This window comes from Hemitrygon akajei, chromosome 4 (genome assembly GCF_048418815.1).
Source record: "Hemitrygon akajei chromosome 4, sHemAka1.3, whole genome shotgun sequence".
Lineage (NCBI taxonomy): Eukaryota > Metazoa > Chordata > Chondrichthyes > Myliobatiformes > Dasyatidae > Hemitrygon > Hemitrygon akajei.
In genome coordinates, this window is record NC_133127.1 from 53,524,278 (window position 1) to 53,540,779 (window position 16,502).

General features: G+C 40.0%; 1 protein-coding gene across 1 annotated transcript in view; it reads left to right on the forward strand.

Annotated features, from left to right (window-relative positions):
• Positions 1-16,502, forward strand: part of adamtsl7 (ADAMTS-like 7) — a 491,555-nt gene that overhangs the window by 410,522 nt on the left and 64,531 nt on the right. Inside the window, exon 8 of the mRNA XM_073042603.1 lies at positions 9,530-9,734. Within this exon, the coding sequence (XP_072898704.1) occupies positions 9,530-9,734 (205 nt within the window). The remainder of the gene's footprint in view (positions 1-9,529; positions 9,735-16,502) is intronic.

Here is a 16,502-nt window from a genome sequence, read left to right on the forward strand (position 1 = left end):
CCATTCCCATTGATGATGCAAAGATCATCATCAGAGGCTCAGCAGTCTCCTCCCTCACCTCCCACAGTACCCTAGGGTACATCTCATCCGGTCTGAGTGACTTATCCAACTTGATGCTTTCCAAAACCTCCAGCACATCCTCTTTCTTAACATCTACATGCTCAAGCTTTTCAGTCCACTGCAAGTCATCACTACAATCACCAAGATCCTTTTCCATAGTGAATACTGAAGTAAAGTATTCATTAAGTACCTCTGCTATTTCTTCCAGTTCCATACACACTTTCCCACTGTCACGCTTGATAGGACCTATTCTTTCATGTCTTATCCTCTTGATCTTCACATACTTATAGAATGCCTTGGGGTTTTCCTTAATCCTGGCTGCCAAGGCCTTCTCGTAGCCCCTTCTGGCTCTCCTAATTTCCTTCTTAAGCTCCTTCTTGTTGGCCTTATAATCTCCTAGATCTCTAACATTACCTAGCTCTCTGAACCTTTTGTAAGCTTTTCTTTTCTTCTTGACTGGATTTATTACAGCCTTTGTGCACCACGGTTCCTGTACCCTACCTTAACTTCCCTGTCTCATTAGAATGTACCTATACAGAACTCCACACAATTATCCCCAGAATATTTGCCACATTTCTTCCGTACCTTTCCCTGAGAACATATGTTCCCAAATTAAGCTTCCAAGTTCCTGCCTGATAGCCTCATAATTCCCCTTACTCCAATTAAATGCTTTTCTAACTTGTCTGTTCCTATCTCTCTCCAATGCTATTGTAAAGAAGAAGAAAATTATGATCACTATCTCCAAAATGCTCTCCCACTGAGAGATCTGACACCTGAGCAGGTTCATTTCCCAATACCAAATCAAGTACAGCCTCTCCTCTTGTAGGCTTATCTACATATTGTGTCAAGAAACCTTCCTGAACACACCTAACAAACTCCACTCCATCTAAACCCCTTGCTCTAGGGAGATGCCAATCAATATTTGGGAAATTAAAATCTCCCATCACGACAGCTTTGTTTCCCTATCTGCTCCTGAATATCCTTGTTACTACTGGGCGGCCTATAAAAAACACCCAGTAAAGTTATTGACCCTTCCTGTTCTTAACCCCCACCCACAGACACTCGGTAGACAATCCCTCCATGACGTCCACCTTTTCTGAAGCCGTGACACTATCTGTGATTAACAGTGCCAGATCCCCACCTCTATTTTTTCACAAGATTGCAAATGTCACTCCGCTCTTTAAGAAGGGAGGAAAGCAAATAACAAGGAAATTATAGGCCATTTAGTCTGACCTCAGTGGTTAGGAAATTGTTGGAGTCTATTATTAAGGATGAGGTTTCAAGGTACTTGGAGACTAATGATAAAATAAGTCAAAGTCAGCATGGTTTCTGAAAAGGGAAATCTTGCCTGACAAATCTGTTAGAATTCTTCAAGGAAGTAACAAGCAGAGTGAACACAGGAGAGGCAGCAGACTTCATTTACTTGGATTTTCAGAAGGCCTTTGATAAGGTGCCACACATGAGGATGCTTAACAAGATAAAATCCTATGGCATTACAGGAAAGATACCAGCATAGATAGTGGAATGGCTGACAGACAGGAGGCAGCAAGTGGGAATAAAAGGGGCCTTTTCTGGTTGGCTGCCGATAACTAGTGGTGTTCCTCAGGGGTCGGTATTGGGACTAGATAGGGTGGATATGGAGAAGATGTTTCCTATGGTGGGGGTATCCAGAACGGGAGGGCACAGCCTCAGAATTGAGGGGGGCCTTCAAACAGAGGTAAGGAGGAACTTTTTTTAGCTAGGGTAGTAAATCTGTGGAATGCTCTGCCACAGACTGTGGTGGAGGCCAAGTCCGTGCGTATATTTATGGCAGAAGTTGATCGTTTCTTGATCAGTCAGGGCATCAAAGGATATTCCAAGAAGTCAGATGTTAGGGTTGAGTGGGATCCAGGATCAGCCATGATGGAATGGTGGTACAGACTCAATAGGCTGAATGGCTTAATTCTGCTCCTATGTCTTATGGTCTTATCTAATACCAGAAAGCATACATTCAACGGGAGAGGGTGTAAATTAAAAAATATGTGGGGCAGGTATTTTACGCAGAGTGATGGCTGCCTGAAATGCATTGCCTTGGAGGGTGGTGGGGCAAAATGAGAGAGGCATTAAAAATACTCTTAGATTGGCACTTGGACGTGTAGGAACTGGAAGGATATGAACATTACATAGGCAGAAGGGATTAGTTTAGTTTGGTATTTGATTACTTGTTTCAATAGTTTTGCACAATATTGTAGGCTGAAAATCTTGTTCTTGCATGTTCTGTGTTCTATGTTCTACGATGAAAAGTCATACAATATGACATTGCATGTGACATTTAGAGCATCCAAGGGAACCTACTCAGCCCAAGTTACAAGAATTAATTTTACTGAGATGACAAAAGACAGAAATAACCAGGGGAGCTATATTTGTTTTAGAATCTAAGTATCATTACTTACGTGAAAAATAAATGGCTCTAAATTACACCTTGAGGAGTGGTCAAGATAATTGTGTAACATGTTCATCCAAAATTCTTCTTACTGTCTCAAAATGAGGTGTTAACCTGTTTAAAATAAATGTTGACACCTATTTAGTCAGTAGGGATTAACTCCAGGCTGGTGTACTTATCAGGATCTATTTCCATATTTTTACTTCTTTTTTTACCTTGCTCTATTTTATTGTAGACTTTGGTAGTTATAAGACTTCTAAAAATTACTCTTATTATAAAAATCTGCACATGTGGTATTGGCATTAACAGCTGCCTTCCTGTCTGTCTACTTACGTAAAATAGCAAGCTGTTACGGTGCATAGCTCTCAACACAACAGCTGTTACAGCTGCACTCTACTATTTCATCTCAATTCCAGCAGTCAACACAGCGGCCAGAGGCAATGCTCCATACATCACCTCTCCTGTCTATGCATCTCTGTCCCTTGTACTTAGACACTTAACGCTGTATAGTGCCAGTTTTAACCCACAAAAACTGGGGGGGGGGGGGGGCGGGGAACGCACATTTGCAGAGTAACTTTGACCAAAAAGTTAAAAAATAAATTTATTATCAAAGTACTTATATATCACCATATACAAACTGGAGATTCATTTTCTTGCAGGCATTCTCAATAATCGATAATAGAACAATAACCACAATAGGATCAAGGAAAGATCACATCAAACGGGCTTTCTACCAGTGTGTAAAAGGCAACAAACTGTGCAAGTACAAAAAGAAAAGATGAATAAGTAATTAAATGAAAGAATAAGCAAGCAAACAATAACTATCAAGAACATGAGATGCAGAGTCCTTGAAAGTGTGTACATAGGTTGTGGGAACATTTAATAAGGGGGCAGGTGAAGTTGAGGTGAAGATATCTCCTTTGGTTCAAGAGCCCAATGATTGAGGGTTAATAACTGTTCCTGAAGTTGGTGGTATGAGTCCTGAGGCTCCTGTGTCTTCTTCATAATGGCAGCAGCGAGAAGAGAGCAGGACCTCCCTAGGGAGTGGGGATCCCTGATAGTGGATGATGCTTTCTTGTGACAACGCTCTGTCTAGATGTGGTCAATGGCAGGGAGGGCCTTACCCATGATGGAATGGGCTGTATCCACTACATTTTGTGGGATTTTTCCATTCAAGGGCATCAGTGCTTCCATACCAGGCCATGACGCATTCAGTCAGTGTACTGTCCACCATACATCTATAGAAGTTTGTCAAAGTTTTAGATGCCCCGCCGAATCTTCCCAAACTCCTAAGAAGCCTTGCCGGGCTATCTTTATAATTGCACGTACACTCTGGGCCCAAAGCGAGCCGTCTGAAGTGATACCACTGAATTTCAAATTGCTGACCCTCTCCACCTCTGATCCTCCGTAGAGGACTGGCTCACATACCTCAGATTTCCTTCTCCTGTGAATCACCAAATATTAAGTTTTAATCAAGGATCCTGTTCATATTCATATAAAATAAGTTGATTTTTCTATATAAAAGGTAGCACCAACTACAATCTCAGGATTGCCCAGAGCATTTTCACAGTTAACAAGGTACTTCAAAATATTTACACACCTATATGTTCATGCATAAAAAGGTCTTACAGTGAGCTAAGTGACAAGTTAAGCTATGTTCAATGACATTGATCGATTAATAAATTTGAACTCTTGATCTCATAAATGACCTTGTTGTGGCTCTTGTACCTTATCTGCCTACCTTCGCTGTACTTTCTCTTAACTGTAACGTTATAATTTGCATTCTGGTGTTGTTTTTCCTTTTGTATTACCTTGAGCAGTTATGCTTGGAATTGCCTGTCTCAAAGGAATGCAAAACAAAGCTTTTCACTGTATCTTGGTACATGGAACATGATAAACTAATTACCCATAAATGTACTCCTATACTCCTTGTTCAATAATGTCATAGCACCTTTATGTCCACATGAGAGATGAAATGAGTGTCACTGAAATACTGACCACTTCTGTGTTGAATCAGACTTCAACTTCCAGTTCCTTCAGCCATTCAAGTGCTTATTCAGAGTGTGGATTCTTCGTACTTTATTTCAATTTGTGACTACTGCAGCTTTCTGCAGAATACTGTGCCCTTTGAGGCTCAGCACCATTTATTCAGGTGGATTAAAGGAAGTTTTTCCACATGTATGTAAGTTGCAAATGATTGCCTATAAATAGTGTAACAATGTTTGGCCAGACAGGAGCTCAATATTCTGCTGGACCATGTACCATGCAAATGTGGCCATTCTGAGCAATAAACAATCTGCTGAAGGAACTCAGTGGGTCAGGCATTGTCTGTGGGGGGGGGGGGGGGGGCTGTGGAGGAAGGAATTGAGACCGTGCATCAGGACTGGGAGTAGAGAGGGAACATAGCCAGAATAAAGAGGAAAGGAAGTGTGATAAAGGAGCCATTAGCTGATTGGTGGATCAAGTAGGGATGAAGGATGATGGGCAGATGTAGCAAAATGGGAGAGTGAGAGGGGAAGGGTAGGGATGGGACACAGATGCAGGTAGGTGATAGGTAGAAACAGACAAAGAAAGGAAAAAGACAGATGAATTGATTTTCCCCCTCCCCCCACTACTTTCAAATCTCTTACTATCTTTCCTTTCGGTTAGTCCTGACGAAGGTCTCGGCCCAAAACGTCGACAGCGCTTCTCCCTATAGATGCTGCCTGGCCTGCTGTGTTCCACCAGCATTTTGTGTGTGTTGTTGATGAATTTTTTTTTTACTTTTCTTTGTCTATCCGTTTCCACCTATCAGACACCTTTGACTCCCAACTCCACCTCTCCTTCTCCCCCACCTGGCTCCATCTGCCCATGATACTTCACCTCTTCTCTATCCACCACTCACACACCTGCCCCTCTCCTCTTTATACAGGCTGTATCCTCTCTCCATTCTTAGTCCTGGCCCAAAACATCAACAATTCCCTTTCCCGTGATGTTGCTTGACCCACTAAGTTCATCCTGCAGATTGTTTGTTACTGCAGATTCGAGTGCCTGCATTCTTTTCCATCATCATCTTGAGCACTTTTAATCCTGTGTCACGTGGCTCGATGCCTAATGCTATCTACCTGTGCAAAGTCTTTACCGCTGTAATTTTGACCTTAATGTTTACAGTTGAGGAAATGATATGCCATGACACTTCAGCGGGCGAGGAGTGCTCGTGGCAGAGTGTGTGCTGCCCTGATATCTGGTGTCCTCTCGGAATGATGATTGACAGGTGGAATAGTTGTAATAATGATGCATTGATACTCATCTGTTGGTTCCACCTGTACAGGGGGTCAGCAATGAAATCGGTATCAATATTCAGTGCCTTTTCCAATTTTGTCATGTCTGTTCCTTGGCTAGTTTTTTAAACTGATGATCAGTCAAACTAAAATTAAGAGTATTATTCACAAAGATCCTCTCCCCCCCACCAATAACACCAGTGCCTTTAAATTTATGTACTTCAAAAATTCCATGTACAACATCTAGGCAAAGTACGTATACTAACGATGGAAAACTGGCAATGCCACCGTCTTTCAGTGTGGCATCCATGTGTCTACGTGCTCACCTGTTGAATAAGGCGTGACTGTGACATAAATGAGGGTGCTATCACTGAACGTCAAACTTGTCACTATGAGACAGAAGCACCAGCAGCCCTTTCCAAACATCCTGCGTCAAACTGTGAAAGCAGAGCAAGGCAGCAAGCCACCAAATCTGAGGTGTCAGGGATTTCCGGCACAGATTGCCCGAACTTGGGAGTTACATAATCTATGGGATGCAAATCAAACAGTTCATCTGAGAGGGGGAAAAAGCTGTGACATGTTTAATTGAAAATTCTCCATGGTACTCTACTGCAAAAACAGTCCAAATATTAAACAATGCTGTAGCTGTAGTGCTGGCATTTGCTGAATAAACAGTCTGCATAATGTTTTGTAGTGAATAAAAAGGCCAGTGTGGTTTACCTTAATAATTGCGAGTTGGCATAAGATAATCTTTTAATCTAATAAAATGACCTTAGTGGTCACAGTGCTATGAGGCAACTGTGGAAATGGGAAGTAAAATGTTTGTCTTGGTATGTTGTACAGAGAATTTATATCGTAAATGATTTCAAATGTTTCTTTTACTGTTAATAACAAACACTCCCAGCTTGTGCACCTCTCCTGAGTATATGAAGTTGCAGATGTGGTGAAAAATTATCTTGATTATCATTAAAAGAATGCATATTTAAATGTTATGCACAAGCTGGAACAAGGGCTTTATTTAGCAGAGAATTACAAGGCTTTAATTGTCTTTAGGGCTCTATTCCTATTCTAAACACAGGAAAATCTGCAGATTCTGGAAATCCAAGGCAAAACACACAAAAGCTGGAAGAACTTAGCAGGGCAGGCAGCATCTATGGAAATAAATGAACAGTCGATGTTTTGGGCCGAGACCATTCGTCAGGACCGGGGCAAAATAAATGAGGAGTCAGAGCAAGAAGTTGGGGGGAGGAGAGGATGAAGCACAAGATGGCAGGTGCGCGGTGAAATTGAGAGAAGTGAGAGTGTGAAGTTAAGAGCTGGGAACTTGATTGGTGAAAGAGCTAAAGGGCCAGAGGAGGGGGCATCTGATAGGAGAGGGTAGAAGATCATGGAAGAAATGGAAGGGAGAGGAGCACCAGAGGGGAGTGATGGGCAGGTAAGGAGATTGGAGAGAGAGGGAAACAGGAATAGAGAATGGTGAAGGAGGGCAATCACCAGAAGTTGGAGAAATTAACTCTATTCCTATTGCTCACTTTGTATTGAAACTGTTCAAGAACAATATTTAGTAAAGCTAGAGGTATCTAGCAAACTTATTTCTCTGACATTAGAATATAGTTGAATCTGCACAGTGTAAGATTCCATTAATATCAGAAGTTTGGGTAGCAATGTGGAACTCTGGGTCTTAGTTAGTACAGAGCCTCTGAAGCTCTGTCTTTTCTGCTCTAACAAAAGAATTAATTCACTTCTCAAAAGTAAGTAGAGAAGGAAATAGACAAATTACCACTTAATACATCAGAAAGATCAGGGCCCTCCCTGGAGGTTCCATTTGTTGATTCCATGATAAATTGTCCTTTTGTTCAAGGTCATTGACTGAACTGGACACAATTACGCAAGCTGTTTAGCTGTGAGCATGACCTGTACCCTGATAGCATAAGAACACAATAAATGAGAACAGCGTTAGGTCTTTTGACTCTGCAAGCCCGTTGCACAATTCAGTACAGTCGGTCTGATTGTTAGGGTTGAAGTGGAGGATGAAACAAGGCACTACTAAATGGTGCGTCCTAATAGATACTGAAAAGAAGAACGGAATAAGGCCGGTGCTGCCCACGCATTTGCCTGTGCCATCCTACATCTTTTAGTTTTTGCCTTGAGTAAACCAGGGATCTCCATAGTACTCTGCAGTATAGAGTTCCAAAGCTTCACAAGCCTTTGAAAAAAGATATCTATCATCTTAACCTTAAGTTGTTATTCTAATTATTGTCATGAGATCTCGTTACCCTGGTTTGAGACTCCTCTAGACTGGTGAAGCATCCTCCTGCCCTGAACCTAGTCTTATAGAACTGAGCACATTTAGTTCTTACTTCAGCAGTGGACACTAGTCACATGCAAACTGCTACCTGTGCTCTGCAAGATAATGGAGAAGACCCAGATGGTGGTTAAGTATCCAGTGCTTGTGCTACTCCCTGCTTGTCAGGCCATACTGTAAGAGCATTATTAAATGTCTCCATCTGAAATTCCATCACAAGCAAAGATGAATTGCAACAAAATTGCCAATATTATTGTAGCAACTCCAAAGGTTTAAGTGCTCTGTTGCAAAATTGAATATACACAATTTGCCATCCCATTTAATGGATGGACAATAGCATTGCATCAATCTTCAACCCATTTTTTCCACCATAATCATTACTCTTTCTAACAATGGTGCCGTTTATCCCTAAATTGCAAAATAGTCCCAAGGTTCAGCAGCCAGTAGGTTTTGGTCTCATTCATACTAGCTCTGTGAGATTGCACTCACAAACAAACCAGTTACTCAGCTATGATGGCAGAACCTTGTCTCTGGCAAATTCCATATAATCGACTGCAGTCAGCAAGGAAACTGAATAACTCAGTGTCCATGCTCATTGCATCACTCTGCCCGGTGGTCTAAGTATAACCAAAAGCCATACTTGTTTTGGCAAAGTGTAAATCCACCACCCCCTCCCATATTACCGTTGTTATTTCAATAATTTCATTAAGCTTTTACACTGAAACAAGAGTATAGGCTCTGGGTTTTTTTTTCAAATGATACATTACAATTTTCTGTGACTTGCTCACTTACGTGTCCCTCAGGTTCCCACTGATTAGTAGGAGGTCTGTTGTATAACCCCAGCAAAGTGATAACCCATGTCTTATTCTTAAGTTTTACTCATATGGTCTCCTTGAATGATCCATCCGTGATATCCCCTGTAACTACTGATACTATCTCCCTAATCAGTGGTGTGACTTCTTTTGCGATATCCTCTGTCATATAATAATAAAATTTAGTAGAAGACACACTCAAGTTAAAAAAGTGTTTTATACAAAGCTTGATTTGTAACTTTTTTGTAGATACTTTGATGAAGAATTGTAGGCCTCTCTGTAGTAGATTGGTTGTGAAATAGGACATAGTGTTGTGGTTCATTTCTTGAACTAATAATCAGCAGCCCAAACCTCTAATTCAGATACGTGAATTTGTGTCTCACAACAATTTAAATTTTGTGGAAATTAAGTTCAAGTTAATGAACTATCCCAAGTTAAAAAGCTAGCATCATTAATGAAGATTAAGAAATCACTACTGCTGTGAAAGCCCACCTGGTTTACTGGGGTCCTTACCCACCAATATGGTTGACTCTTAACTGCCCTAGAAACATCCTAGAATGTGGAGAATAATGCCAGTCTTGCAACTGCCCATGAATAGATACATTAAAGAAAGTGTTGTTACGTTAAACTGTAAACATATTAATGTCTTATTCCACTCCTATCTTTATAGACCGTTGGCTGTGATGAGATACTGGGCTCCAACAAAGTCATGGACAGATGTGGTGTTTGTGGAGGTGACAATACCACATGCAAGGTGATATCTGGAACCTTCAAGCAAACCATCATGTCTGTGGGATACCACAAGATTCTCGAAATTCCTGAAGGAGCAACACAAATTAACGTCACTGAGATGACCAAAAGCAGAAACTATCTGGGTAAGCTCTCTGGCTTCTTCACATATTCAATAAGCTTAACTTATACACAGTATCTTGTACAGGCTTCCCCTAGCTTCCTGCTACTAGACTCAAGTGGAATTACCCTTCTACATCCTGCCGTGCTGATGAATAATCAGAACCTGATGAAAGACCTTGACCAAAATGCAGAATTTTGAGGCCAGAGTTTTGTTTCAAGGTTCCCTATTTTCTTACTAAATTTCAGTCAGTCCATCTTTAATTATTCCTGCATTTTAATCAAATGGTTCAGAATAGATACAGGTCTCCACATGTAACGAACACCCAACCCACGTATATATTGTGAGTGGTTTGGAAACCAGTGATCTGGGTTAACCAGCTGCTGTGGGGTTACAGGCATTGTCTGCCATATTTCTGACTTGTGAATTGTTTGGGAATGGAAAACTGATGTTATCTGGGGTTGGCCTTTAATAATTAAAGTATCCTGCTTTCAGGACAGTCTATTGTTATTGGATTCTCAATTCCTGCATTCTGTTTTAATATTATTCTGGATTCATATCATAGTCTGTAGTAAATTTGATAGAGAATATTTCAGAGTCTCAGATAGTTATTGTCTTTGAAATAAGTATCGACGTGTTTTTTGCATTTACTGGAGGATGCATGTTTTTCAGTTGACTGATTGCTATGGATTCCTTTGCACCACTCAGTATTATTGAGTAATTGTCAAGGCTGCTGTAAATTGTTTCCTATCAAGACAACTCTTAAAAGCATTATGTGATATCTGAGGGTAATCCATATATTATGACAAATGTCAACATTTAGATAATTGTCATTGAAATATATGCTCTTCTTCTGGCTAATCAGGTTGTCATTTTCAAATTGTTTGCTCCTCCCATAGGTCATCATTGATTCAGGGAGGCCATTTAATGGTATCTTATCATTGGCAAAAAGGTTGGTCAGTTCAGTGAGCATATTGGGCTGTTGCAGATATATCGCTAACTATTTTCAATTTTCATAACTACCCCCAGACGTAAGTAAGTTTGAAGGATAAAAATCAAAATCAGAAAAATCACTTTAGTAAGAAAATTTAATTTAAATCAAAATGGGGCAGAAATAAAACATGATTGGAAGTCTGCCAACCAGAAAAGAAGTGGAGACATCCACAATAAGTAAGTGAACTTGGTCCACAACGGGAAAGGGAGCTGAGTTTTGAATAGATGGCAGTCCATGTACAATATGCCTGTTATTTTGTCTGTTAGGTTCACTCGGGTACAGTATAAATGAGGAATTCTGGAAATTAACAACTTCCAGTTTATATCACGACCATTTAACAAAACTTCTGATTTACACTGCACTATGAAATAAGCAATATGCATCTCTGCCAGAGACAAGAAAATCTGCAGATGCTGGAAATCCAAGCAAAGTCCTGATGAAGGGCCTCGTCCAAAACATCGATTGTTTACTTTTTTCGATAGAAGCTGCCTGGCCTGATGAGTTCCTTCAGCACTTTGTGTGTGTTGCTTAAATCCCATTCAGGTTTTCTGATAGCTACATGCTTTGCTCTCTTTCATCCAGACCAACAGCCCCGTCTACATTCTTTTAAGTGACTGCACTATACTGTAATTGAGACCATCCATTCAAATATGTGATTTCTCCCATTTTATTGTCTGCTACAGTTAATACTCTTGATCTCCACCTGCTGTAAGTAGGAAACCTCTTGGAATGATGATGACCCTTTCTGAATTCATAAAGGGTTTCTTCCTTTTGTGTGGCACCTTTTTCTGGAAGAAGAGTGAGAATACGTCACTGTGATCTGTTGAAGCATGGCGATCCTGCCTGTGGTGTGCATTGTGTAGGAAAGATGCAGCGGGTATGGGGGAGAAAATGGATACCAATTGGGAAAGCAGTGTGGATGAAGAATTGTGGTTTTGTGACTGAAGGGAAGAAATGGGGCATGGAGTGACAAGGCTTGCACTGTAAAGTGGTCCAGGGTTGTTAGAGTTGTAAGAAAGCTGCACAGGAGCCACTTTACCCAAGCAGCTGTGGTGAGGTCATTTAATTTCATATTACATTGCTGACAAGTCCATGGTGTCAGATTCTTGGCACTCCCATACTAAGTAGTGTAAGTAAATTCACTTAGTGTATGTGACACCCTTGATCATATTTCTGGATCCTGTACACAATTCTTTGCATTTGCAAAAGACAATATATCTTTCAAAAGTTCTTATAATACAGCAGAACAATTAGCTGTGTGTGTGTTTTTTTCAATGTCTATAATATATGTATGTGCTAACTGACATCACTCGCTTGTGAAAGTGGAAATTTTTTTTGAGTTTATTAATCTTTCCTTATTTTCCTTTCCTAAAACATGATGAAATTGCAAAGGGTTACAACTGATTATGTTTATTAATTAAACCTAGAAGATTTTTAAACTCGGGTCAATAACTGAGGCATTAATCCTACACCTGCCCAGTACTTTGACTAATCACATCATCATTAAATGACAGTCCTCTTTTGTAACAAAGCTGCATAGTTCTCCATTTTAACTTCCAGATTACCTCATCTAATAACTTCAATTACTTTCATTAGGCTATCATTTTGTTCCTCCTTGGATGAGCCCTGTCTGTTACATCATCTCTTGATGAGTAAGCACCTTCAGTATGAAGTAAAGACGAGGAAAATCTGTAGGAATCTGCACCTCCCATAAGGAATATTGAATATGCATAGCTTGGATCTTATATCATCCAGTCTCTTTGCCAGAAACCATAGGAGGTTTCTAAACTGCTAAAATATTTTACTTAACCGCCATAAATATCTAATCTGTTGGAAAATTGTAATAGTATTTTAATAGCTTCATAACATTTCTGGGATCCAAGTTCAGTTGCAATTTATCATGCTTTTTGTCACATTTGTTAACAGGTTTTCATTTTCATTTTCTAACATTTAACTCTTTTATGCTGCCCAGCTCCCATTTTCTCAGAATTGGTTTTCCTAACTGGATTCAAAGTTCAAATTACACTTGTGATCAAAGTATGTTTGCAGTATACAACCCTGAGATTCCTCTTCCCACAGACAGCCACGAAACAAAGGAAGAAAACCATGGAGCCCATTCAAAGAAAAACATCAAACCCCCAATGCACAATAAAAAGAACAAATTGAGCAAATGGCAAAAAAAAGAGTGAAAAACACAGAATATAAAATATCAAACCACTAATCATCAAGACAGTCCAAGCATATTCAGTTCAGTTCAATCTTGCACTGTGTCATTCATTAACTTCAGGCCACAGAGCCAACCTCAGAGCCAGCGTGAGGATGCTATTGATTGCTCGTATCCAGGGTTGACTTGGGAGAAATCCATTCCTTGAAATGTATCATTATATTGAGTAGATCTTCCCCACAGTGTCCTTGATTTTAACTGGGGGGCTATTTTTTAATGGGTGCATTTACATGTCAGTTTAAATTTAAGCACCATGGCAAAACTGGGAGATCCTGGTACCTTAGGTCCAGTGCCCCATTTATGTTGCACTCGGATTTAGAAGTCAGTGCAAGCTAACATCAACTCACTTTGTTTGAAAATAATAAGAATATGCACTGATAGATGGCAAGCCAGTCCACAAGGATCTCACTGATCAACCTAGGGTAAGGACAAGGATAAACTCAAACAAAATTCTGAGAACTTCTTCCTGCTTTTACGAGAAATAAAATGAGTATTTTTAAACTAATAGTTCTGAGACTCTTCTGGTCCCATAAAATGGATGTAGGAATGGGCTGGTTGGAAATTTGTTGCCATTTTTCCTTTCAGTTATCTAGTAAAAATTACATTCTGAGCCCCTTGGTGGTATGGAGGCCTGATACACCATTTGTAACAGATCCCATGGGCATGATACAGAGATCGCTGCCTCCTGTAAAATATAAAGCTAGCGAACTTCAAGATTGCTAACCAACTTCAGGATTTTTGGATTTAATAGTCAGTTCAAGCCTTTACTGTCAGATCATGTTTTAGAAGTTGGAAACACTGCATTAAAGGTGGTTCAGCATCCTTAGCATCACATAATGGATTTATTAAAGGCAAATTGTCTCCAGCTAACATGAGTTTTGTTACAAAGTACAAAGAGTGCCAATAGGGAAATGCAATTGATATGGTACATATGGTTTTCCAAAAGCATTTGATAGGATGCTATATAATAGCTTTGTTAACAATATTCAAGGTTATACTCAAGGCTATATTCAAGGCTATAGAATAAAAGAAGCTGTAGAATTATGGATAGAAAGTTGGTTGAGTAGTAGGAAACAGAGACAGTGATTTGTTTTTCACCATATACCCTAATGAGCTGGTACTAATAGGCATCCATTAGTCTCGAGAGACCATGGATTTGCGCCTTGGAAAGTTTCCAGGGAGCAGACTTGGGCAGGGAGACCGGCAGCTGCCTATGCAGCAAGTTTCCCATCTCCACGCCACCAATGTTGTCCAAGGGAAGGGCAAGGGCCAATATAGCTTGGCACCTGTGTCATTGCAGAGCAATGTGTGGTTAAGTGCCTTGCTCAAGGACACAACACGCTGCCTTACTTGAGGCTCGAACTAACGACCTTCAGATCACTAGACCAACGCCTTAACCACTTGGCCACGTGCCAACACACTGGTACGAGGACCACAATATATATAGAAATGATTTGGGCATTTGAATAAGTATGTAGATAGAAGAGGGATACAGGTGAAACATAGGCAGATCGGACTAGCTTTGGTGGGCACCTGGGTCGACATGGGTGTGTTGGACAAAAGGGTTTGTTATTGTGCGGCAGTACTATATGACTCGATTACTTGGATGTACATGGCATAATTTCAAAGTTTACACATGGGGCAAAACGTGGAAGTGTGTGGTTAACTTGGAGGAAAATGCTAGCAGCCTTAAAGGATGCTGATGGAATCTGTGGAAAGGTGGAAGATGAAACTTAAAGCAGGGAAACATGAAGTGTTACATTTTGTTGTGAAGAATGAAAAGAAGAAATGTAAACTAAAAGGTGCAATTCTAAAATAGATAATAGAAAGGAGAGATCTAGGAGTATATTAGCATAGTGTGTCAAGTGGTAGTTGATAGTACAATAAGCATTCTGAAATCCTGGGATTGGCTTCAACTGAAGTATCGTGCCCTGCTCTGCTCATTGCACTTTAGGAAAGTAGTGAAAACTTTGGAAAAGGTATGGAAGAGATTTACCAAAATGATTCCAAAGATGATGGACAGTAGTTATAGGAATAGGCTGGAGATGGTGGAATTCTTGGAACAAAGGAGTCTTCAAAAATGGATGTACTGAAACACACCAAGGTATAGACAGAGCAGATAGAGACGATTTGGTCACATTGGCAGAAGGGGCAAAGTACGTAGAATGAAGATGATTGGCAAAAAAAAACACAAAAGATAAATGAGTTTCTCAAACAGGAATAGACTAAAGTTTCGAATGTTCTGTGGAGTAAGTGGAGGAAAATTCAATTATAATATTGAAAAGTGAGCAGGTTAAGTCTCTGAAAGGAAAGAATTTTAGAGCCATGGGGAGAGCACCAGCGTTTGTGGCTGACTGGATTGCTTTTCCATAAAGCCTGAATGAATTCAGAAGGCCAAATGGCCTCTTTCTATACTGTAACCATTCTGTGGTTCTGTTACTTCATGATATTACCGGGTTGAGAAACAGCAGTATGTGTAGTGATCATAACTTCAAACTCTCTTTCAGAAGCATTAAAAACTGCCTTTCATCTGGTGTCTGTGTCAACCATTTAACACTCATCTGTGTAACTTCAATATTATATCATTTAATCTTGTTTTCTATGCATTGTTTTTGAATTTTGAGTTTCATGTTTGTATTTCACTTTCCTTTTCCCACTAGCTCCCATTTCAGGACATTTTACTATGATTCAAAACAGTGCTGCTTAAAAGTTTTCCAATTTTGGCCAAGTTCCCAATGATTTTCAATCCAGGTGAAAGTTACATTTGCCTTTTTTATTTAACTGCTGAAAGTTCTGTTTTGACTTAATGTTATTTTTTTTACTGTCTTTTTCCCATGAATTTATTCTGACTAAAAAAAGTTGTATTTAGGTAACTTTTAAGTACTTTAAAATCCATGATTGAATGCAGAGGTAACATTAGAAACAAGCAAAACATTTCTTCAATTAAAGTATTTTTTACAGCTACTGAGCAACACAGAATGCTTCAGAGCCAATGAAATGCAATCTCTGTTGTAATATAAGAAATATGGCAGCAACTTTGCCCAACAACAATATTCCTATGTCAGGAAATAAATGATCAAATAATCTTTATTTAATAAGATCAGTTGATGGGTAAATATAGCTGTAAAATCAAGGCTACTCCATTATAAACACAAGAGATTCTACAAATGCTGGAAATCTTCATTGAGTACCTTCGCTCTGTCCACTACAAAAGGTGGGTTTTGCTGATGGTCAGTCATTTTAATTCCAATTCCCATTCCAACAGGTCAGTCCATGGCCTTCTCACTGCCACAAGAAACAACGCTTCATATTCTGTCTACATAGCCTCCAAAACCGATAACATGAACATTGATTTCTGTAAGTTCAGGTAATTTCAACCCCCATTCCCCTTCTCACCCATTCTGGCTCCCCTCTTACCCCTTCCCTTCTCCTACTTGCCCATCACCTCCCTTTGGTACCCCTCCTCCTTCCCTTTCTTCCATTATCCATTCCCCTCTCCAAAGAGGTTCCTACTTCTTCAGCCCTTTACCTTTCCGCCAATCACTTCCCAGTCCACCTTCTTATTCTGGCTTCTT